Here is a 25,864-nt window from a genome sequence, read left to right as displayed (position 1 = left end):
CTTAGCAGAGTGACCAGGGCTTGGAGGCATCTGCTATATGATGTGAAAGGCTGAAATGTGAAATCAGGAATCAGGACAGGAGATGACAGAGCAGACACCTGAGGAATATTGGTTATTTTGGAAAAAAAAAAAGAAAGTTAAATAACCTTTAAATGAGCTTCCTGAGAATTTTAGCTTTTCCTCTGGAGGAGGCCAAGCAACCACCAACAGCTCCCTCCTCCACTTGCAAATTATAGCAAATTAATGTTAAATATTCTCTTAATATTAGTCCTTACAACAGCTTACAGTTTTCCAGGGAGACAAGGCTAAATATGAAAGTGGTTAAGTCCTTGTCTCTCCTTGAACACAGCTTAGGAAATTTATGCAGGTGAAAGTCTCAGGCCAGCCCAACAGCACTGTCCCTTGTGGAGAGAAGAGAGAAGAAACTTACAAACGAAATGGCTTTTGCATATGTATGTTAGGAACAGGTGAAGGGGAAGTATTCTATTCAATCAATATGACACATCAGCAAGCTTTCTTTTCTGTTTCAGATACTAGGATAGTGATTCTCCACCTTGGTTGCACATTAGGGTCACTGAAGGGTTTAAATAATAGCAGTGATAGATGCCCAGCCACGAACAATTATATGTCTACGGTACAACAGTCATAAGTGCAGGAAATGCTGGAATAAATATTAGACCAAGGCTGTGTGACTTTGGGCAAGTTACTGAATGTCCCTGAGCCTGGGTTTAAAAATATTACCCTTGTGGGGCTGGTAGATAGATAAGTACTAATTCTTCCTTATGAAAGCCCTATGTTTAAAGCTAATTTCTTCTGAATAGAAAGGAGTCTTAGTGATTATCTAGTCCTACCCTTACATTTGAAGGGGCTGTGGTCATGCAGAGGCTGGGCATTTCAACATGAAATTTGGTGCCGTTTTCAGCACACCACACCTTGCCTCTCGGTCAGACACAGGCACTTTCTAGGCAGCCTCTCCCAAGGTTCAGGCCCCAGAGGCTCAGCAAAGATACTGCTAAGGATGTAGACTCTTTCTTCAGAACCCAGGACTGACTTTTATTTATTTGTTCCCAGGTAGAGATAACTACATGGCATATAGTCTGTGCAGAGATGTGGTGATCCTCTGAAGATATATGAAGGCAGTGGATACCTGCTTGGTCCATGAGGCTTCCTGGCACGACTGCTGTACATCCACCCTGTGCTTGCCACTCCTTCAGTCTGTAGGGCTGGCCATGCTGCCAGGCCATATGTGCTCCTCATCTCCCACCAGGACTATTAGTACTTAGGCATGCCATCTGGCCCCTGTCTCTCTGAGCTACTATTCTTAGCAATGTACTCTGCATCAGCTTTTCCTTCCTTCCTTCCTTCCTTCCTTCCTTCCTTCCTTCCTTCCTTCCTTCCTTCCTTCCTTCCTTCTTTCCTTCATTGAGCAAGCATTTATTCCTGCCTACTATGTGCCAGAACTTGCTTTCAGCAAAGGGGATCTAGCAGCAACTACCTTCATGGAGCTTACATTCTAGAAAGGAGGGAAATAATCAATGCTAAGGCAGGTCAGAAGAATAAAAACAATAGAGCAGATTATGATATTTTAAGTAGGGTGTGAGGGTGAGTGAAGGCTACTTTGAAGAGGTGACCTGAGCAGAGACCTGGATATAGGGAACAGAACATGCAAAGTGGTGTGGAAGAGCTTTCCTAGCAAAAGACTTTACACTTTCCCAGTGTAAAGACTCCAAAATGAGAGCATGTTTGAATGTTTCCAGAAGGGTAAGAAGGTCATTATGGTGGGAGGGAAATGAAAAAGGGATAGGAGTGAAAGAAAGCCAGGGCCCGGATCACAAACAATCTTGTAAAGATTTATGTTCAATTTTATTGTAAGGGTGGTGGGGATTTATTAGACTGTTGGAGACAGCATAGTGATGTTTTTATTTACATTTTTAAAGGACATTTCTCGCTGATCTGTGGAGAATGGACAGAAAAGGGGTAAGAGTAGAGGAGGGAGATGAATCAGCAGGCAACTTCACAGGATTCATTGCTGTGCAGAGCTCAGAGGGTAATAATGAAGATCATAGACATGGTTGATATATGACAATTTTTAAAGATATTTCTGGCAAGATGCCTCAGGAATGCTAAGAAGAGAAACCAAGATGATTTCTAAGTTTTATGTTATCTGAATGAATTATTTTAGATCAGAATAGAATATGCAGCAAAAAATGGGCTGCATCTAATAAGTGATAGCAAAATATATGACTTGGCATTGAGAATAAAGAATCTGCAGAGTAGCAGCTGCGCAGTTTGTACACAGAGAACTGCTGGTCAAGAGCTGGGAAAGGCATACCTGCTGGAGCAATGGGCTGGTTTCCATGGCTCTGAGGAGCCAGGCATCTCTGCTGAAAAACTCAGCCCAGTGCCAGGGAGGGAAGGCAGAAGCGTGTGTGTGTATGTGTGTGTGTGTGATGGTGGGATGATGTGAAGGAGACAGCAGATCCAATTAGAAGCTAAGATAGAAAAGAAGCAGCAACTTTGAGAATTCAGTGAACATGGGAATTCAGACGACAACCCCAGACATTTAGACCTGCTCTACTTCCTCCTCACTTCTTTAGAAACTCCAAGGCACCATGAGTTAGGGAGAGAAAAGGCAGATGTGTCTCCAGAACTGAGAAACTCAGCCAGCACTGAGGGCATGAAAAGGGAGGAGGGGAGAGAAGTAAGTCTCAAGCCCTGAAAGATATCTAGAAATGCTAAGAATAAATCTCTAAAATGGAGGAGAGGAAAAGGAACAGAAATAAGATGCTTTCTATGCATACCCCTCTCATTTTGGATTCTGCTCTCACTAAAGAGGACCAAATCCCTAAGAAGACCCCAAAAAGTCAATAAACATAATGCTTAATCTGGTCTGAAAGTGAGTAAGGAATGACAAAGTCAGCATACCCACAGACAAGAAAAGGCAAACTCCGGCTGACATACTTGGGGTAGGTAGTGAGAGGCAACCTTATGCAGCAGGGAGATGGGAACAGGAGGAGAAGACGCAGTCTAAAGCCTGAGTCATGTTGACATCCCCATGGGTTCCTACTTTAGGCACCTTTGAGAAAAGATTCTTGAGACACTTTCAACAGCTAGAACATGCCTTATAAATGACTCAGCCCTGGAGCTCAGCCTGCAACAGAGCAACACATTGTACACTATGTCAGACAACTCTGCAGTGGGTGAGAGAGGAGTAATTATAATCTGCAAATCCTGATGACATTCACAACACCCCGATCTATATTTAATAATAGCAAAAAGTGTTTGCATTAACAGCTATTAGACAATTTGCTCTTGGAGGCAAGTTCCTTCCTCTCTTCTTCTTAGCAGCAATAAAGCATAATAAAAATATAAAAACAAGGCTTTGTGAATTTTAGAGTGATTTCCTGTTAAGAGGTTCTCATAGCATCATGAACTATCATGTGACAGCTGGCGAGGTCTGGATAAATCTTCAAAACCAAAAGTGAAATAGAGGGAATAAAATTCCAAGTACAATATGTCTGTTCTCCCATGGCTTCTAGAAACTAATGGGAGGTATGATGAAAGAAACGCTGTTCCTTTTGTGTATTTCACATTTCCGATTTTGCTGTCCAAATACTTATGCTCATTGTACTTCCTAAACGTTGCCAAATTCTGCCTCCTCCTTCCTGCGCCATTGCCATTTGTCCAGTTCTCTCTGGCATGGGGTAATATCACAGCCTTCTAGCTGGTCTCCCCACTCAGCGGTGCTCCCATCAAGCCCGTGCTCCACAAATCTCACATCTCTCCCCTGTGGTAACTCTTTCATTTACAGGTTGAGGTGCTCACTTCTCAGACATAAGTTCCCTATGTCTAGTTTCTTCAGCTGTCATCTTTTGACATCCCCTGATGCATCACTTTATGCAAGCCTGCATAGATAGGTTTTAATGTACCCCCCTCCCCTCCGCCACACACACACACTGTTCAGATGCTCAAGTCATCACCTTTGTCAAAAAGTTTTTCCTTCCTCTGGCTTCTTTTTCACCCCTTTTGCCAGAAAAACTACTAAACACATTTCAAGACTCAGCTCAGCCACTGATACTTGCAGGGAGATCCTGATGCTCCTTCCAGGCCTCTGGCAACAATCTGCTCACCTTACTGTGGCTATCACAAAAGTGTCATTACTGTCTGTCCCCTTGCCACCCTTCCTCCATAGACAAGGTCTTATGGCCTTTGCTGTCTGACTAAATTTCCTGGCTCATATTTTTCAGTTAATGAACTTGAATGTATAAATGCAGATCATTTATTACCTATGTTGCTCATCTCATGTATTATTGTTATTTAACTTTTAATGTGCTTATGTACTCCACCTCCCATCAAGAATCAAATTTCTTAAGGACATAGGCCTCTGAATTCCCCACAGCACAGTTTCTGACATATATGAGTAATAGATATTTACTTATTTTAGAGTAGTTGTAGAGTGTGGTGGTTACTAGTGTGAGCTCAGATACCTGCCTGGCTTTCAAACTTACCACTACTATTTATTAGGTGATTGTGGAAGAGTTATTTAATCACTCTCTTCTGTAAAATGGGAAAAATTACAATACTCATTTTAAAGAGTTGCTAAGAACAGCAAATGGTAGACAAAGTGATTATACAGTAAGAACTCAGAACATGACAGACACTATTGCAGTGTATTTGTTGGTGAAACTATACTCTAGGTAAGTCCTGCCTCTTGGCCTCTCACATATTTTTCTACCATCCCCTGACCCCCACCTCTAGCAGCCTCCCAGTTTTTCAGAGCTCTCCTTCAGTACCATTATCTGCTTCCTCTACTTATAGATCCCATCCAGTTCTTCCAGAATTTCAGACCCTCACCAAAGTGTCCCTACCAGCTCATTAAGTGTGCTGCAGTCCAGTCACCTTCTCCCCCACACCATCTCATTCTGGCAGTTCTACTCTCCCTTACTCTGATGCAGGATGGCCTGGAATGGCAGGAAATGGATTGTAGTTCTCAGACTAAGACTGTGGCTGGAGTGTGTTTGAATTTTTGTTTTATGTTAATTGCTGGTCTAGTCTCAGAGTAACATAGTACACTGAAATTTCAATTCATAGACTGTCTCCACCAATTTTTAGTTGCATGATCCATCTAGACACTTAATTTCTTGGGAGCAGTTGATACCTACTTTATGGGTGCAGAGAACTAGCTGAGGTTAGTAAGCCAATTGTTTTTGAGGAGAAAAAAAATCTCAAATTATCAAGGAAAGAAAATGTTAGGTAAGAACTGCATTTACAATTAAGAGGCCAGAGATTAGAACGATGGCTAGTTAACTTTATAAAAACAAAGCATATGCCACGTACCTGGAAAATTTAGAAGTAATAACCCAGTATCTTTTTTTTTGAGGTATTAAGAGGTTGGGGAGGATAGTAGCACTTTCCCTTCGTTTTCCACCTACCTCTGCATAAACGAAGGGTGCATCGAACTGGAAGCAAACATGACCATGTTTAATGGCTTGAACAGAGGCCGGGCCACACCGATACATCCCTACATCACACAGAGGAAGAAGAGTATAAGTTTGTCATCTTCATTTTTGTCTAGATACAGGACAGTTCACAGCACTGAGGTGACAAGTGTTTTTCAACTTCATTACTGATTTAGCCAAAATGCTTTCCATGGCCAGGGAGGGTAGCTGATGGTATATAATCAAGAGGATTTTGTTGGAAATGACTTCTCAAAACAAAATTTGAAGCCATGAAAAAAAAATGCATGGCATCACTATCCTTTGCATCTGTTCTTCCACCTACAAACCTACAAGTGTGAGTGCAATGCTGTTGGCTAATGCAGCATTTATCCTTTTACAGTTGGTGTTTGTAATGTGGGAAATGGTGATGTTTCCTCAGTGGTTATGTTGTTTGTTGTTTTGATTTTTATCTTGTGTTTTTGGACACTGAGAACATATGTTAAGTTTAACTGCCGAATGTAGACACTAAACACACACATTGACCAATGTCCAACATGCATTCAGGAAGTCAGTAGGCCCATGTTTATGTTAACAAAGTTCTTTAAATTTTACCCAGGTAACTCTAGTTAATAAGAGATTAATTGCCATTAGTCACCTCTGAAGTCTCTCATGATATATAATCCAGAACAACAGAAAGTGTTGGACTTTCTCTTTTAAAATACACTAAAATTCTCTTGTGAATATGCAATGAATGTTTATATATATGTGTAATATCTCATATCAACACCAGAGAAAATAAACATAACATCTCCAGGCCACTGTGTTTTATCATCACATTGAAGATAAATGGAGGCTTATAATGTGACTTTATAAAAGTCCAGAGGAGGTCATAGCTGTCACTTACTACTTAGTATAGTTTTCAAGTTAGATGACAAATACCTACATACTTAGTTTTTAAAGAAAATCGCACAACATATAAAGAAATAATGTTCTGGGAAAAATTGGTATTTAAAATTGCTATTTTAAATATCAATTTAAAGGATGATCTGTACAGGGTACAGCCCGAAACGGGGCTGTCCTCTCGCCCATCACTCAGTGCATGTTTGTGGGGAACCTGGTGCTAAACCATTCATAGGTGACCTGCTTCTGGGTTATGGTTCCATAGGTAGCAGAGCAGCTTCCTCGCTGCAATCTATTGAAAGTCAGCCTTTGACACAAGGGTTTGAGAAAATAAAAAGGATAAAAAATTTTTAAATTAAGGATAATCTGTAACTATTTTTCTGAGTCCTTTATTTTCTCTACTGCCTTATATCAGGGAGGGCCGAAGTACATTTTATAGCCTAATGAAAATGCTTACACAGATATTTTTTCTCCTGTCTTCAAAACTGCTTATCAAAGCAAGAGCAGATGAATTATATATGTTGAGCTTTATGCTCTTTTTCTAAAAGTTATAACATAATCAGGGTAAAGCCAACCATCAAATTGAAATTAAATCTAATCGGCAGGTAGTTAATACTATACATGTGCCCAGAAAGCAGGCTTCTGAAGTTGGTTCCCACTGGGAGTGCTTCCCACACATCAAGTGCAATCATAAAAGCAAATGAAGATCAGCAGTTAAACAGTTCCCCTGAGGAAAGATGCAGTTTTACCATCACTGTTTTCCTGGGGAGTGCTGTCCACGGCTTGCCAACCACCAAATCCAACGGGAAGATCAGGCCTTGTCATCCAGGCTTCATTCCAGCAGTGGTAGTTCCTTAGAAAACAGCACTCCAGTGAGATTAAACTTCTGACCATAGTCAATGTTCCAAAAAGTGACAAAAAATTCCTGAGGCTATGCCATCTACTAATTATTGAAATGAATTAAACTCAATTGAGGACTCCCAGAGATATCCTGCATCTCTAGACTCAAGTTTGCTGGGCAGATATATTTCCATTGACACATCTTAGGGCACTCGCATAGGTGGACATTGCTCTTCTGCTAATACAGCTTCAAGGACACATAGAGATATTCTAATGAGTGCATTACACTGCTTTGATTTTAGCCATTCTCTGCTATCTAATGAAACAGAACTTATTACATGATAAAAAGGTAAGGAAGAAAAGTTAATCAAAACCAATATATATATATGTATATCTTTGGATTACTTTTGTATTTACATATATTAGATTTATAAAAAGGATATCCCTTGTAACAATTAAGAAATGAAATGCTTGTTTGTACGGACTTATATTATTGCCATTAAGATTAGAACATTGACTCCTGACTATAATTGTCTACAATTTGTGACAAATTTTTACTTGGTGTTCAATAAGAAGGAAAGTTGTCAGGGTGAATGTCTCTTTATCCTTTATCAAAGGTGGGCAACACATGAGCTAAGAGCCAAGCAAAACTTTTCTCATGACCCTCGAGGCAAGAGCATGGAATAAAATGTCATCATGAATTGTATTATTATGTCCTTGGAAAGACCTGAAATTATATGACAGTACAGAAATAAATGAGAGCACATTAACCAGTCCGCACTACAGAAAATATTCATATAGTAATAACAATTTAATGGTAGTTATAGCAGTCTTTGTTGATAGCACTGATGAATTTCAGATCTAACTACCATGCATCCTTTCCCTAAATGTCCTTCAATATCAGTAATTCATTCATGTTTCCATATCTCTCTGAGTTTGGCTCATCTTTGATTGGCTTAATTCAAAGTTACTTATTTAACTATGTACCCATTTTGTGCCAAGTACCATGCTAGATGCTGGAGATTCAACAAAGATCAAGACAAAAGTTTTTGCCCATAAAGAGCTCACAATCTAGGAGGAATAACAAACATGTTAACCAACTATTCAAACATTTCATAAGTTTTCTGTGAGGCTTGAACAAAATAATACATGTAAAGCACTTAGAACAGCATCTGGCATGTGATAGTGCTCAAAAATGGTAACTCTCAGACTTTGAAAAATAATTAATTGAAGTGATGCATGATAGAACAAAAATGTATCTGGGTTTTGATGGGGTCTCAGTGGGAAACTATCAGGGCATGAGGGGAGGCTTCACAGCAGAATTGATATTTAAACTGAGTCCTGAAAAATAAGTAGGAGTTTAGCAGGTCAACAAAGGGCAAAGGACAAAGTTGTGGAGGCATGAAATAGTCAACACAGGGTGTCTAGGGAACTTTAGGCTGTTTTGGGGCTGAAGGGTAGTGTGTTTGCATATTTGTACACATGAGAAAAGAGGGGTGGCAGGTAATGGGCAGGCAGCAAATCCCAAAACTGACAAATACACATCACTCTTACTCTATGCCAGGCACCCTTCTAAAACCTTTCTGTATATTAACACATCTGCTGTTCCCAGAGCTCTATCAGAAGGGTACTATTATTATTATCCTCATTTATATGATAAATTGAAACACAGAGAGATTAAAAGTCTTGCCTGAGATCGCATAGCTAGTAAGTGATAGAGGGTCCGTGCTCTTAAACACTAAGTTAAGCTATAGATCAGAAAGAGATTGTGAGATCTTTTGATCCCAAATTAAATATTCTTTTGGGGCAAGTTAAATGCTCAATTCTGTACTTGCGGAAGGTATGAGGAGAGGCAGTATGGGAGATCGAGCTGAGTTACCCCACACACACCAAAATACTGCAGTAGTCTTCAATGGATCAAAAAGATGTTCACCACAGAAGTGGTCATCACTGTGGAGAGAGAAAGGAGCCATTGGGAAGTAAAACTGATGGCTTATGGAGATGTGAGGGAACCAGATGATTTGAGGAAGACTTTTGAGTTTGCAGGGAGTGTGATGGTTCCATTTACCAAGACCAAATTAAGGAAGAAGAGAAGAAGGTTTGTATCAGAGGGAGAAATGTTGGGTTGGTGGAAAGTTCATTTTGAACATAATGAACTTGTGTGTCTGTGACAATTACAGGAGATGAAACCCCAGGTATTTTTATATATACGTGCGACACAAGATTTAATGAGGAAGAAGTCTCTGGCATCCTTACTGATGATGGAGGAGAGTGGGGGCAAGAGCCAGATGAAGAGTGAATGGGAAGGAGGAGATGCAGTGTAGATTCCTCCTCCAAGAGCGATCTATATTATGATGGAAGGAAGAGAAGATAGGGCAGTGGCTGGAAAGTAATGCAATGCAAGGAAGATCATTTAGATTATTTTTACATCAGGAGAGATTGTCATATAGAGAAAGAACCAGTGGAGTGAAGTAGGAATAAAGAGAGAACAGAGAGAGAGATGTTCCAATACCAATGATGCAAGAAGATGAGGTCAAGAGCAACAGCACCACAGACAGGCGTTGGGAGAGAGGCATTGTCCGCGGTGGGAGGGAGGTGCAGATATAGATCAGGATCGAAGTGTGGAGGTATTGGGGCAGGAACATGAGGTTGGTTTCCATTTGAGAGTCTCCATCTTTGCTCTGAAGCTGGCAGAAAGGTAACCATATTAAACAATGACTACTAGCCTCTCTTTCAAATAGTGAAGGTTGCACCATCAAGCAGAGATACAGAAAACATAGCAATGAAGCATTTGAATCCTACATGGACACAGTCCTGCTTCCTACACAACTTGTGGTCGTTTAGCAATCCTGGCTTTCACTGTTACACCACCACCTTAAATTAATAGCCCCAGAATCTCCTTATTTAAATTCAGATATCTTGGGCAAAGTTTGCCTTGACAAAAATAAACAAGTTTTGCATTTAAGATCTCAGATTAAAATATGTATTTGAGGATAATATTTTTTTCAAATGACCAGAAGATGGGGAAAGTTTTCTTTTTTTTTTTTTATTACGATATTTAATTAGTTACTTGTGATCTCTTCCACTTTCACCTATGACTGAGACCTTATCTGTGTATTTAGTGTGGGAGAATTTAATGAGAGGGTCAGGAACTCATAGGCAGTGGATGAGGTGGGCAGAACTATAAGCTGTCTACATCACCCACTGGCTATGAGTTCGAGTGGGGTTGGGCCTTAGTCAACATGTGGAAAGCCAATGACCGGATTCCCAGAATGGCCATGAGCAGAAGGAGAGGATGTTACCTCCAAAGCCTCCATTATGTCATTCTCTGTTCAGGAATGACCAGTGGAAAATGTGTTCTAGGCCACCCCTGCCACGAGAGTTTCCTTTTGGCTGTTTGTTAAGTATTTCTGGTTACACGTACTTGTCTTTTATATTCAATTTCCCTCATGAAAGAGGCTAATGATCACAGACATTTCTGAATTCTATATACTCACTCTCCGGATTGGGAAATATATATGTTTCCTGAAAGGTTATTTCTTATTTTAAAGCTTCTTTGTCTAGATCCTTAGCATTTGTTCTGTTTTCGTCTTGCAGTTTCATCATGCATGTGTAGAGTGCATAGATTCACTTTTGGGGGCTGTGTTTTGTTCAACATCACATATGCTGAACTAGAGCTGGCTCTTTGGAGGTGCTCACAAAGTATTGTTGCTTAAAAGGTGAAAACATCTCCTAGTAAGGTAGGTGTAATTAAATCTTTGTAAGATTCACGATTTAATATTTTCTCAGAGCCTTCATTTGAAACCTGACTTCCCATTATACTATCAAAGTGTCCCCTTAAAGTTAAAAGAAAACAATTATAAACCTTCAAAATGATCTACTTTCCTTGTTGCCTCTTTTTAAAGAAGCAGTGTAGAAATTAAAATAATGCCCCCATTTCATTGAGAGTTATTTAATCAAGTTGAAAATAACTTTTTGTGGAGTGGATAATGATAGAGATGACAAGTGAGGAACACATTTTTGCTTTCTGTTACTTTCTGCATGCTCTTCCAGTGACAGTTAGTGATTTCTGGAACTTATTTCAAGGATGCTAATAATTCAATAGTATTTGGTACAAAGGACCCAGAAAATCGTCACCAAAGTTAGAGCCTCACTAGAAAAACAGCACCGTGCACTGCTTGGAAACCCTTAAAAGGATGTTACAGCATTGGTTTAGTTTATACTTTGATTCAGTAAACCCCTTTCTTTGGAATTTGCACACAGGAAATGATCACAAAAATTCAATGACAAGTATATAAGACTGTTCATCCTTACATAATCTATGAGAGAAAAATCCAAAACAGTCTAACTGACCAATATGTGATTAATTCTTTTGAAACACAAAATAGAATACTATTCAGCCATAAAAATGCAGACTTATATTTATTATCAGGAAAGATCTATGGCATATTAATTTTTTAAAAACACATTACAAAACATATACAATGTATGTGTTCATTGTGTATGTACATAAGTGTGGAAGGCAGAATTTTAAATGACCTTTACCCTTGTATAATTTTCTCCCCTTGAAATCTCTGAACAGGATGAGATATTACTCTGAAAATTATGTTACTTTATATGGCAAAGAGAATTTTTTTCAGATGTAATTCAAGTAATTAATCTGTTGACTTCGAGTTAATCAAATGAGAGATTATCAAGGTGGGCCTGACCTAATCTGGTGAGCCCTTTAAACGTGGGTCTAGAGGTCAGGAACAGAGCAAACCAAAGATTCAAAGCTGGCCTTAAAGAAGATGGATGCTTTCATGAGGTTTACAGCTGCAAGGAACTGAGTTCAAAGAATGAGCACTGAGCATCAGGTGGGACAACAGTTCTAGTTAATATTTTGGTTGCTGTTATGGGAAAGGACCCAGTGCCCACACTCTGACTCACAGAAACTGTTTGATAATAAATTTGTGTTTTAAGATGCTAAACTTTTGGTAATTTGTTATGCAACAATAATAATGAATATAATATACAAAGAGACATATTAAAGAATGCTTAGCAAAATGCTGAAAATGTTGAGTAGTTAGAAAGTAGATGACTCTTACTTTTGTGCTTGTTTCCTGCAATGTTTGAAATTTTTATAATAAACATGTACTATACCTCCTCTTCCCCAAATTAAGAGGACAACTTTTTTATTATTATTATTAAAAGAAGGTAGAACACAGATCAAAATTTTTCCTGGTTCTAACAGCTGGATAAGGTCACATTTAGAGTTGTAAGAGCCCATGGAAGGTGGAGAAGTGGACAGAGAACACAGTTGAGGCCATGATAGGCTTCAGGGCTCTGTGTACCATACATTCACAGAAAAGAAAGTGGATGATTTGAGCAAGGAGACCTTCACTGCCTTTAACTTAGCTAACCACTTAAACACTCCACAGGGTTATTTCATTTACAATCTATCCAAAAAGATTTCAGAGAAAAGGAATCCCTAAAAGGGAAGAAAGAGATATCAGCTTATAACTTTATTTCTGCAGCTTTATTAGAGATCGAGGGAGAGCATAAAGAAGATCAAGAGAAAGTCCTGAAGAAGATGTACTAGACCAACTTCGAGTGTAAACCAAGTGTTTGAATTCTTTTATTTTAAAAATGGCAGGGTGCAGAAGGAAGGCACATGTCTATCTTGCAAATTGTTTGTGTATTTGTAGCAAATAGGCATAGCCCTACCTCTCTGGCTCTGCTGAAATACTCCTAATACAATGATATTGGTGACAAAAATGACAGCACACCCTGGAATTGTTAAGCTCTGGCTATACCAATGGCCACAGGGATAGGGTGGGGTTGGATTTGTTGGAAAGAAGTAGGGACAAGTTGGTGGATTCTGAGGCTTGTCTAACAAAACATTCCTAAATGGAAATGAAAGCTTGGACCAAGAAAAAACTTGTCAGGAGAGGTCAGGAAGTAAGACAACAAAAAAGGAATTATTCAGAGGAAGGGAGGCATGCTAGAGGATTCTTTTATGGAGCTGGGAGCTAGGAGCACCATACTTCTTCAGCATGTAGCCATTCATTGTTAGGGACAGTGGGAGTGCTGAAACCAGGAAGGTCATTTAGAGTCTCTCTGGAGTCATGTCAGTCAAAAGCCAGATATTCAATCAGATGGAGACCAGGCCAGTCACCACTCCACCATAGGAACCAACTGTCCATTGAAAAAAAAAGGTAGAGAAGAGATGTGGTGTTTATTTTTGCTTGTCCTGTGCAGGCAAGGGATCCTACAATGCTCATTGAGAAGTCAAAGTTTAAGCACAGCGTAATATAGAAAAAGAGGCCCCATTCGAGGGTGCTGATGATGTGGAGAGGGCTTGGATATTGGCTGTAACTTCTGAAATGAAACTATAAAGTATATTTATAGTAGAGGTGATAATCAAAATAATGAATAACTGCTTAGATGCAGGCATGAACCAATTGGAAGCTACAACCAATCAGAAAGGATACTCACTCCAAATGCCCATATAGTCCTCCCAGGGCATATTAGATAAATCCCAGATCAGATGTATTCAGTTACATACATGTGAAATAGTACTTAATAAATTTCTTTTCATTTACAAAGTTATCTGGGAGTGTGTCTTTCCGTAGTTTTGAGAGTATGGCCTTTTCATTCTTAAGCTTCCAGGTATTGATTTCTTGAATATTCTGCAGAAACTTTATTAATAATGATTTTTAGAAAATTAAGGAATGATTATGTAAGTTTCTTTTTTCTTCTCTTTTGATAGCTTACTCTCTTTTGATTATCTGTTTTATTTTTTCATTGTGGCACCACAAAATGAAGAGGCAGAGAATGAAACTAAATTAGGCAAAAACAAAGAAAAACAAATAATACCCCAAAATGCTAAGGAAGTAGATACTATTCATTCACATGAGCCATATTTGCCATTGCTACTTAGTAGAAGTTCCTCTGTAACTCTGCTAGATTCATTTTGAAAATAAGACCCTGGCCCTCTTTACTGTTCTCTCTGGGATAGCAAATTAGAAATTAATATTCCACCTGAAAATGAAGAAAAGATTGAATTTTAAGAGTATTTGTTTGGATAATTCTAACATGTGAAAATCTTTCTGTAATAGATTTGGCCAAGTTTTCCATAATTATTGAAGGAAGTTTTTGAAAATACAATCAATAGTGTTAGTAGGTACCAAAGTTATTATTTTGCATTATAAAGCTTTGAGTTTTCTATGTGGTTTGTTTGAAATGAACTCTGGTTTTTTGTTGTTGTTGTTTTTTGTTTGTTCGTTTGACCTCCCAAACCTCCTCTTTGTCTACTCTAAAGTGGGACTAGAATTGTATAGGGAGTGCAGGCACTCTTTGGAGATATTCTATGGTAGGTGTATGATAGGGATAGGAAAATAATCTAGTGCAGTGATTTTCGATCTTCAAAAAAATGTCCATTCCTAATTTTAAAACAAATATTTTGTAATACCCCTTTATTATACTGAAATGAAATCTACAGATGGCTTTCTATGCATATAATTTCTAAAAGGTCAATATAATGCCTTATAGCGTATAAAGAAATGGAGAAATAAAAGGCTATAGGTAAAATAATATGTATTTCAACATATATATGTCAAGAAGATGATCCTAGACATCAAAATATTTCTATAAAATGTCAACCCTTTAAGGGGTGTGATAGCCCTCCGACTTGGGAACACTTGTGTAGTGGTTAATAGTGTGCTCTGGGGAAACACTTACAGAATGACAGAGTAAGGACCTCCAAAAAACCTGCTCCTCCGTGAAAACAATGAGAATACTAGTAAACATGATCAAACCCAACTTTTTCAGAACTCTGAAAGTTAACCAAAGACTTACAACAATCTGAGGATCTATTAAACAAAATCAAATGAATCTCAGTGAGAACAGTGACCTTTGTGATATTTTAATTTGCCTTATTCCCACCCTCCTCTCTGTATCTCCATGGTAGTCTAAAAAGCCAACAGCCTCACAACTATGGTAGCTATTAAAACTTGCAGCCTAACAACGAAAAAAGGGGGGAAAATAGGTTTGGAACTCAGTAGAAGCGATATCTTCCAAGAATTGTCACTATTTAACCCTTCTGGCAGTTCTCTAAAACACTATTCTCAGGACTTACTTTTATTTGATCTGATTTGAGTTTACTCTGTGCAAATGACCCTATTCATAGGATGTTTTTAAAGAACAATTAGAAGCAACTATCTAAGATCACAGCTGCCAGAAAGAGCGATACAAATTGGGGTTAATAAATGATGCCCTCCAAAACTTAAAAGAAAAACCTAGGGACTGAGATGTCCATAGTGGTTTTGAACAACATACTCCTGAGAGTCTAAGTGGCCACGCATATGTGTAGGGCTGTGTGCATGTCCAGGAAAGTCCCAAGAAAGTACTAACTTTCACTTCTCGCTGACCTTGAGGCTCTGTACAAGCAAGAAGGGAAGGCTACAGCAGAACTGTAAACTTCTTGCTGGATCATTGAAGACATTCCTCCAATACACATACACGAAGCTCCTTAGTAAAACTGGTAGCTTATTGGTTCAAGGCATTTAAGAAATTCTCTGTCAAATTGTCACCAACCCATTAAGTTAACCCAGGAGAGATGTCAGTGGCCACACATGATAAAGAATACCAACTTTATAGATTAGTCCAGGAAAGTCACAAAACAAACAGTACTACCACCAACAAAAAAGCAACAAACATCAATGGCAGATTCTTGGAAACAGGAAATCTTATTTTTAGAGTTATCACATTACATGATTTAAATGTCCAGTTTTTAACAAAAATTACCAGACACAACAAAACAAAAGTGTGGATCATACAGAGAAGAAAAAGCAATCAAAAGAAACTGTTGCTAAGGAAGCCAAGATATTGGGCTTACTAGAAAAAAGTATTAAATAAGCTATTATAAACATGTTTAAAGAACTAAAGGAAACCATAAGAGAGATGTCTAACCAAACAGAGAATATTAATAAAAAGATAGAAATTATGGAAAGAAATCAAACAGAAAAACTAGAGGTGAAAAGTACAAGAATTAGAATCAAAATTTCAAAAATTTACTAGAGGATCTCAAAATCAGATTTGAGTAGGCAGAAAGAAGAAAAAATATCAGTGAATTTGAAGTCAGTTGAAATGATCCAATCTGAATAACAGATGAAAAAATATGAAGAAAAATAAACAGAGTCCCAGTAACAAATGAGACAGTATCAAGTGTAGCAACACACTTATAATGTGACTCGCTGAAGGAAAGTAGAGAAAGGAGCAGAAAGAATTTTGAGAAATAATAGCTGAAAACTTTCCAAATTTGGTAACAGACATTAATATACACATCTAATAAGTTAAAAACTCCAAATACGATAAACTCAAAGAGATATATACCTAAACACCTCATAGTCAAACCATCAAAAGATAAAGACAAAAAATATTGAAGATGATATCAAAAAAGTGATTTATTATGTACAAGGATCATCAATAGGATTAAAACTGATGTCTTATCAGGAACTATGAAATCTAAAAGCCAATGGGATGATGTATTTAAACTGCAGAAAGAAAAACTGTTAACCAAGAGTCATATATCTTGCAAAACTCTCCAAAAAAATAAAAAAATAAAAATAAAGGTAAAGGTAACTGCATAAAGAACTAGAAAAGATAGTGAAAAATTAATATTTATTTGTAATTCTCCCCTCTGATTTTTAACACAACTTCATAAAGCAATAATTACAAAATTCTGTTGATGGGCATATAATGTAGAAAGACATAATCTGTATTATAAGAACAGCACAAAGGGCAGGGGAATGGAAAAAAGTTATTTTATGTTATTGAAATTAAGTTGCTATTAATATGAACCTGATTGTTTTTAAATTATGATGTTAGTTGTAACCCCCAGGGAAACCAATAAGAAAAAAATTGAAAAATATATAGTAGAAAAAAAAGAAAAAGAATGAAAATTGTATACTAAAAATATCTATTTTACATAAAATAAGGAACTAATAGAGGAATAGAAGTAGAAAAAGAAATAATCCATATGAAAAGGAAATAGTTAAACAGTAGATGTAAATCCTGCTTATCAATAATTACATTAAATGTTAGTAGACTAAATAAACACTCCAATCAATAGGCAGAATTTGGCAAGATGGATAACAAAACATTATTTAATTATATACTATATACAAGAGGTACACTTCATATTCAAATATATAAATAGGTTGAAAGTAAAAAGATGGAAAAAGACCATGTTTGATCCATTAACATTTAATGTAATTATTGATAAATAAGATTTATATCTGTAATTTTGCTATTTTGATATTATGTCTTTTTTCTTCCTCTATTCCTCTATTATTTTTTTTATGTAAACATATTTTCTAGTATACCATTTTAAATCTTTTTAATCTTTTTTTTTACTATATAGTTTTCTGGGGGTTTTTTTCTTAGTGGTTTCCCTGGAGATTACAATTAGCATCATAACTTAAAACAATCTAGTTCAGATGAATACTGACTTAATTTCAGTAGTATACAAAAACTTTGCTCCGTTCTTCCTGTACTTGTGCTGTTATATTGATACAAATTATATCTTTCTATATTATAAACCTATAAACATGATTTTATAATTACTAGTATGTGAGTTATACTTCAATAAAAGTACTATTTCTTGAAAAAAGAAAAAAAGTAGGCTCTAGGGTGAGCCCCCTGAGGTTTGTTTTCAGGTTCTGCCACTTAATGACTGACAACCATGGTTAAGTTACCGTGCCTCAGTTTCTTCATTTATAAATGAGGAAAATAATAGTAACTGCCTTTATAGGTTGTTAAAAAGATTAGATGAGCTAATACATGTCACCCACTTATATTGGGATCTGGCACCGGAAAAAAAATGTATCCCGTAAGCATGGGCTATTTTGATTCTTTGGAGGTGGTAAATACTTTTTCAATATTTTCTTTGAGACTGAAGTGGTTCACAGAGTGTATTCTTAGTTCTCTAATGAGAGCTCTTATGATCTAGGGCCAGATGATTTTCTCAAAAAACAATTTTGGCCAACAGTAATGTGGTTAACAAGATAATCTATTTGAAAATAAATATCTTGGTAGCTGTTCAGAATTGGTAACTTGGATGCATCACAGGATAATTTTATACACCCTTAAGCATCTTGAAGTAGTTTGGTCTGTATTCGGATTTTTTCTTCTTTTTAATTTGGGATTCATTTTTAGATATTTTTTCACATAGATTAAAACTTAAGATAATAAAAAGTTCACCTAGTTGGAATACACTGAGAATCTCAAACAATGGTGGATTAGTTTAAATTTCAAAAACATATCTACAATGTGCAAACCACCACGTCATGGGCAGAGACTGTAATCAGAATTAGGATTGGTGGCTGTGGTACACCCAAGGCTGACTCCCAGGTGTGAAAGCCACTTAATTTTAGCTCTAAAACTTGTTTTGAAAGGGCATTGTTTATAGATTCAGTACTACCCATTGCAACACAGTTTTTTGTTTGTTTATTTTTTATTTTTGCATTTGGAGTGAAAAAATAATACAAAACAATAGCAAATGTACTCTTTCTAAAAAGTATTGAAGGAAATCGGAACTTTTTTAAAAAGAACCAGATGCACTGAGGCCAGCCAAACAGTTACAGAACTTTCTGTGGTGTGTTTGATTTCTGCTTTTTTTTTCTTCCTGGAGAAATGATGTGGAGCTAATTTGCAAAACAGCAGCTATAAAGTAAGCAGATCACAGCCCAGCCCTGTGTAGGTGAGCAGGTTTTCACACAAACAAGCAGAAGAATATGCAGAATATGGGAGGAAAAGCCTGGCTGAAGAATGATGAAAATTATTTTTAAAATAATAACAATTTTAGAGCTGGAAATGACACTATAGCTCATTAAGACCAAACTCACACACTTATACACATACATATGAGAAAATTAAGGCCCAGAAAAATAAAGCAATTTGCCCAAAGTCACCAAGATAATTTGTGACAAAGTCAATCATATTGCTTTGTATTATAGAGAGAGAGAGAAAGAGAGAGGGAGGGAAAAATTATATGCATAGTTTGACTTAATTTGGTATTTTTCCATGATACCCCGAGGAAAAAGAAAACTGTGATTTCTTTCCACTTTGATAGCTGACTAATTCTTAGATTGTCTAAACTTTGAGCCAAAATTGATAAATACAAATTTGGTAGTTTGCAATTATTTTAAAAAATTGAATTGAAAAATCCAATTTCAAATAAAAAGGCAATAAAGGAAATAAAACTTTTACCAATTATTTTAGCACTTGCTGTCTTTACACCTTTTTTTTTAATTAAAATTATTCAGTTGACATTGGTAATAAAATCAAATAGGTTTTAACTGAACAATTCCATAATACATCATATGTATATTGCATTGTGTGTTCACCACCCCGAAGTTAGATTTCCTTCTGTCACCAAATATTTGACTCCCCTTACTTCCATCTACCTCCCTCCTCTCCCACCCCACCCCTTCTCTGGTAACCACTAATCTACTGTCCATGTCCATGAGTCTCTGTCTGTTGGTCATGATTGTTATTTTTAGTTTTATATCACACATATGAATGAAATCATATGGTTCTCAACTTTTTCTGTCTGACTTGTTTTGCTTAGTTTGATAATCTCAAAATCTATCCATGTTGTTGCAAATGGCAGTATTTCATCATTTCTTATAGCTGAGTAATCTTCCATTGTATACATGTACCACATCTTCTTTTTACATTTATCTTTAATTTTTGATAAGATTTTTAAAACATCTTTTAGTTGGCCAATTAGCTGGACTTTGAGATGTAAAATGGTCAGCTTAAGGCCCTTGATGTATATACATGTGCTCAGCCCCTTCTCTTCACATCATGACAGCATGAAAAGCACATGCTTCCCCACCTCTGACTTGGAACTCCACTGTCCAGAGATGAACAATTTTCTCTGGGAATATGTGTAGGATGGAAAGGGTCACATGATAGAGATGCTTAGAAGCTGAACAAAAAGTAGTCACAGAGTCTAGGAAGCTGTTGGCTCCAAGAGGGAATCTGGTACACTGTTGACTATTGGATCCTTTAAGACAAAGAGAGTGAGGGGAGGGTTTGTCTTAAAGGAGGCAGGACCTAGGACTGAACAGAGGGTAGAGAAGAAGAAGAGGTGATGATAGATGGGTAATAAGGATATATCTCCACCCTTAAACAGTATCAACTCCATCCGCTCTTTGTGAATGCACAGCCTGGGGGAATTAGACCCTTCAGGAAGGCAGGCAAAGAGTTAGGTGTTCTTGATGTGCAGGAAGGAGCAGCAAGGCGCTGGATCATGAGAGTTAGAGTAAGTTTTAATATTCAACAACTGTAGTCATAATAATACAGGATACCTCTGCTTGAAACTCTCTTCCTTCCTACCTGGTCCTGATAAATACAAATTTGCTAGTTAGTTTGATCTTTGGTTGTCTCATCTTATCATGCGAACAGCTTTTCCACTAGCTCCCCTGGGCTTAGAACGGAAGCCCCGTCCCCTTATCTCTGTGACTCCTGGCTCACATTACAGCCCACTTATATCTTTTATTGAGTGTTCAATACATGGTTGTCTCACCCACAAACACTGAGTGGAGCTTCTCAAGGGCAGTGACCTGGTTAATTTCTCTGAATTCTTAGTATATAGGTATTCGGACACATTAGTGCATGATAGTGTTTGTTGAATGAATTAAATGACATTTATTCAGTTGAATGAACATTTAAAATTTTTTCAACCAACTCTATTAAGTTCTCATTATATGGCCTGCACCCTGTTACATGCTAGCAAAACGAACAAAAACAAATTATATCAGACATTGCTCCGTCACCCCTCCATGGGGGTTATATTCTGATAGGGGAAAGCCAAGAGGTGGGCATAGTTCTTTTACCCAGAACCATAAAATCTGATTACATCTTTATTTATGAGAGGAGCCTTTAATTAAAATACCTAATAAGTGCCACATCCCTTTCTTTTAAAATTATTTCCATTTTCATTGTGATCTTCATATAATGGGGTGATGAAACAGCTTTTTCCTGGTGAAGCCAGAGCTTCACTCTGCCTATGAGAGTGAGCCCATACTCTCCCTCCTCATGGAGCCCTCATATCCCTATTCACTGGTGGACTACAGCTCAACACTGAAGAAGTGTCTTCATTAAACTGTCCACAGTGATTCATAGATGCCTTCCCACAGGGGTTGCATATAATTCAACACCCATCAGCACACTGGGGACAGGCAGCTTAAATTGCTCCTTCCTGGATATGTTACCTTGCATTGGCCCACTGGAAATTTCATTTGCTACCCTGAGGTCCAATAACTTTGCCCAGCTGTTCCCGTCTAAGTTTCCCTGGCTTCTCCCTCTCCTGAATCGTTAAACAGCTGACTCTTCCCTCTGTAAGCATCAACACTGTGTCCACTCTGTGAAAAATTGCTGACCCCTGTAAGGCAAGGCACTCTTGAAAGGAAAACCCACCATGCAGGGAGCTGCTGTGACAAACCAGGAAGCAGGCAAATAAGCAGTCAGTCTTTGAAAGACTGTGATGATAAAGGGGGAAGACTAAGAATATGGGAGGAAATCAAAACTCTCCTGTCTTGGCTTTGAGTGTGTTGAGCACGAAACACCCTCACACACATTTTTGTCCTGTCCTCTCCACCCTCCTTACTGGCTTTGGGCTCTCTGGACCTGGCTGAGTCATGGAGAAGAAGCAGCCCAGGGTCCTTGAGACCCAATTGGATAAATTAATTCGTCACAAACTGTATACCATCAGGACCTCAATGAAGAGATAGTGGAGGCACAGGAAAGAGAATCCAAGAAATCTTTCTCATGGTTTCCTTTGGAAAGAGAGAAAGGAGGAGGAAGGAGGGCAGGAACCACATGCAAACTGAGAGGGAGTGGGGGCAAGTTTGTCTGACTGCAGCCTTTGAGAGAAGTGAGTCAGAGGCTTGAGTGAGGCCAATTGCTTCTGAGACCCTGCAAGAAAATTCACTAGGCCATGTGTTGCTGGCCACACTGCACTGGCCTCTTGAGGGACAGCTGATCCCCACCAAATCCTCCCTGCTCTCACCTCAGCCTCTGTCAGCCATCTGCACTCCCCATACCCTACCTACAGCTCAGGCTGCCACTGTTCTTAGCAGTGGACATTTCCAATCTACTCAGCAGTTATTGATTGAGTGCTCCTTCTGGGCCTAGCACTATGGTAAGTCATTTACTTGAATTACCTTATTTAACTGTCATAACTACCCCATCAGGAAATGGTCACTATTAAGATTACCCTCATTCTACTGATGAAGAAACTAAAGCTCAGAGAAGTAAAGCCATTTTTTTTCAAAGCTACACACCAAGTAACTATCTAAGCTGGTGCTTGATGTAGGGGTGTGGCTGTGGTGACCATGTGGTTAATGTGTCCAAGGACAGCCTCCATCAGTATTCTCAATCAAGGAAGGTCTTAGAAATACTTTCGTTTTTCTGGAATATCTATAGCTTCTCGGGTCTATTAGTGTTTGCATTGGAGAGGCACAAATTTCTGCTTTTGTTTAAAAAATATCCCACAGTAATAGAAATAGCATAGTCATCTTAGGATACTGGACACTCCTTTTTTTCTGACTGCTTCGATGTGCTTAGGTTGATGGTGACATATTGCTTCTAAGAAATTCCAGCTGTGTGGTTAATAATGAAAGCAATAATAACAGCTAACATTCATTAGGCACCTGTTATGCTTGGCTCTGTGCAGAATAAAAAAAAATTTTGTCATCTTTAGAGGATAAAAGAGAGGCACAGAGAAGTTGTGCTTTGCCCAAGGTCACACAGCTAGTCAGTCAGTGGTATAGGCAAACCTTCAACCCGGCTTGACTGAGCTCTTTATCCTCTGTGGTCCATGGTCTGGTATGCTCTGAGTTGGATTAGTATCAGCCACTCTATTAGTCAGATGGTCAGTCATTACTTATTGGAAACATATTATACATCAAGTGAAGGGAGGGAAGAGGAGTCTAGGGTAGTGATCTTGCCATGGAGGATGATTAAGAGTACTAGACCTGGGAACACAGTACCAGGGCAATGGAATATTTGAGAAAGGCAAAGAAGGAGAAAAGGGTGACAAAGATAGGGAGAGGAATTTGGAGCAGGGAGCTGAAAGAAGAAAAGGTTGTCAAGAGTGAGATCTACCAGCTTCACGATTTTATATCAATTTTGTTTATATTCTTGTGGTATTATTTGTTGGGAAGCCTCATGGGGGTTTATGATGACAGGTATCTGGATCAAGAAATAGAAGGGAATAATTTTGCACTGTAATTGACTACAAAGTCATTAGGTGTAGGGGTGTGTGCGTGCGTGCGCGCGTGTGTGTGTAAGGAAGAGGTAAACAATGTAGAATGCTAAATAATTCTCATTTTGCCATTTAGACTGTCACAACAGGCTATTTTGGTCTGTTTTTGTCATCCCATGTACATGCAGGGTTGCTATCCTGTAATTTTAAGGGCTTAAATGATACCTTAAATTTCTATTCAGTTTACAGAGGTGAGGTTTTGGCTTGCCTACACTCTCTAGTTTATCATTGCTCTGCTCATTCTCTGGGAATGAAGTGCACTATTTTTGACTCGTAGTAGCACTTTGCAACCAGTTCAGCGATTTCCTTCTCTCAACATTTTCAAATAAGCATTTATTGGTATTGGTGAGTTAATATTGCTCCTACAACTGTGATCATTCCTATAACACAGGGGAGTTAAGGCACTTCTAACTTTTAATTTCTCTTAAAAAGAGCTTATAACTTCCAACCATCCCCATTTGGATGCTTTTACTACTGACAGTGTTTTAGTTTTATTATTTATAAAGAACAACCAAATTTTTTGGCTTGGGAATTCCACCTAGTTCAATGCCTGGCAATTTCCTCCCATGTAGCCCTTCATAAATATCCTTTACATTTAGACTCAGTATTTTTCCCTGCTTTTTAGAATATTGTTTTGGACTGAGTGCATCCTATGGAAAAAGGAAATTTCCTTGGGATCTTAAACTCCCTGTAGCCAGCTTGTGATGCAGTTGTTCAGGAAAGAATCATGTGGTTGGTATCTGGTAATAGTTTCAACTTTTCTATCTCTGAATGAATGATGAGTCCACAAATTATGAAGAATTACATCTTTGTACTCAAAGAGCAATCTTATATCTCGAAAGTAAGAAAAGATTGCCAGTAAAGGTCATTTGGATTCTATTCTCAGCTTACCAGATGCGTGACCTTGAGCAAACTACTATAACCTCTCTGGAACTCAGTTTCCTCATCATGTAAGTGGAGATATTAATAAGCACCCACCTGATAAGAATTAGATAAGGCTGTGCACACACAGAGACTGGTACATAGTGCACATTTAATAAACTTTAGCTGTATTACTCTTAGAATGTTGACGTTGACAATGCTTGGCTCCCATATCTCTGCCATTCACCATAATATTCATATACTAATGTAGAGAAGAAATAGTGTAGGCTCTAGCCTCTAGGACAATGGCATTTTTCAGTGGTTGTTGTTGAAATGGGATGCATAATCTTTATTACCAGAAACCCTAACTGCCTGTTTGGCAACATTTTTCATTCATTAGGTAAAAACAATCTCTGACAATCAGACATTTCTGCTTATGGTATTGAACAGTTCTTAAAATAGAAGAGAAAGAAACATTAGACCAAGTCTGTCTTGTGGTAAATGTGTAATGTCACTTTAATTTGATATTAGCAAATGCCCTTATAAATCAAACTCACCACACTGAATCCTTGGTGAGTTTGGAGTTCACGTTCCCATCTTCTTCCAGGAAGATGTCCATTTGTAAATTGGCATCATTATCATGGGCTGAGAAATAATTGGTAACAACTCTTGCTGGTATCCCAAGGCATCGTAAAACTGCAGGAAAGAAGGACAGACCATAACTAAACACATCAATAAAATCTAATAAAGTCATAGGAACAATTTCTCCTCATAAGGGACTTTCTCTTTTACCAAGGTCAAAAGTTCAGATATAACAGAAGAAAAACCAATGAATCACTGAAATACTAATTAGTAAAAGTTTATTGTGTACACACCAAAAAGACAGTTTTCAAACCAGGAGCACTCAAACCAAAATATGGAATGAGGCTCAGGGGTGTATTATTATAAAGCAGCTTATGTGGTCTGAAAGAGGTTGACTGTTTATTCTTTACAGTGACTGGTTATATTAGAATTTTCTTAAATGACAGGGAATTGGTCTGTGGTTACTTTCTATCAACCTTGGAAAGAGTTTAAATTTTGTTTATGATTTCCATAGGTGTAAGCAAGAAATAGCCTTGGTCAAGTCGGCCCTGCAAAATAAGCTAAAATAAGCTTTGTTTGTATGACTCAAGCGGGTTTATCTGCTCAGAGAATTTTCAAGGCTGGTGTTCGTTTGCTTTTGATTTGAAAACCAACTGGAAAAGCCCCTTGGCATATGTTGTCTTCAAATATTCCATACTGAAGAAGGGGGACTAAGGGCAGCCACTGGGGCTGCAAAGAGAAACTTTGCTGCAATATCATTCAGAACTATAGTTGGGCCAGATAAAGCCAACTAGAATAGGAACCCAGTAATGGGGTTCCAATTGTTTAGTTGCTCATCATAAGATTGTAAAAGTAGTGTTATTTTAATCAAGCTAAGGAGACTATGTTTCTGAAAATAAAATAAAATAGGAAACCAACTAATAAG

General features: G+C 37.9%; 1 protein-coding gene across 2 annotated transcripts in view; it reads right to left on the bottom strand.

The window, feature by feature from the left end:
* F13A1 (coagulation factor XIII A chain) overlaps nt 1-25,864 on the bottom strand; it is a 168,052-nt gene that overhangs the window by 37,978 nt on the left and 104,210 nt on the right. For both annotated transcript variants that reach the window (XM_016160997.2, XM_016160998.2), the window contains exons 9-11: nt 24,915-25,053; nt 7,088-7,191; nt 5,433-5,521 (exon numbers count right to left, since the gene is read on the bottom strand). In XM_016160997.2, coding sequence (XP_016016483.2) covers nt 5,433-5,521; nt 7,088-7,191; nt 24,915-25,053 — 332 coding nt within the window. The remainder of the gene's footprint in view (nt 1-5,432; nt 5,522-7,087; nt 7,192-24,914; nt 25,054-25,864) is intronic.

Source organism: Rousettus aegyptiacus, unplaced genomic scaffold (assembly GCF_014176215.1).
Source record: "Rousettus aegyptiacus isolate mRouAeg1 unplaced genomic scaffold, mRouAeg1.p scaffold_m13_p_1, whole genome shotgun sequence".
In the NCBI taxonomy this organism is placed as follows: domain Eukaryota; kingdom Metazoa; phylum Chordata; class Mammalia; order Chiroptera; family Pteropodidae; genus Rousettus; species Rousettus aegyptiacus.
The sequence above is the reverse complement of the archived record's forward strand: the minus strand, read 5'-3'. Positions and strand labels throughout refer to the sequence as shown.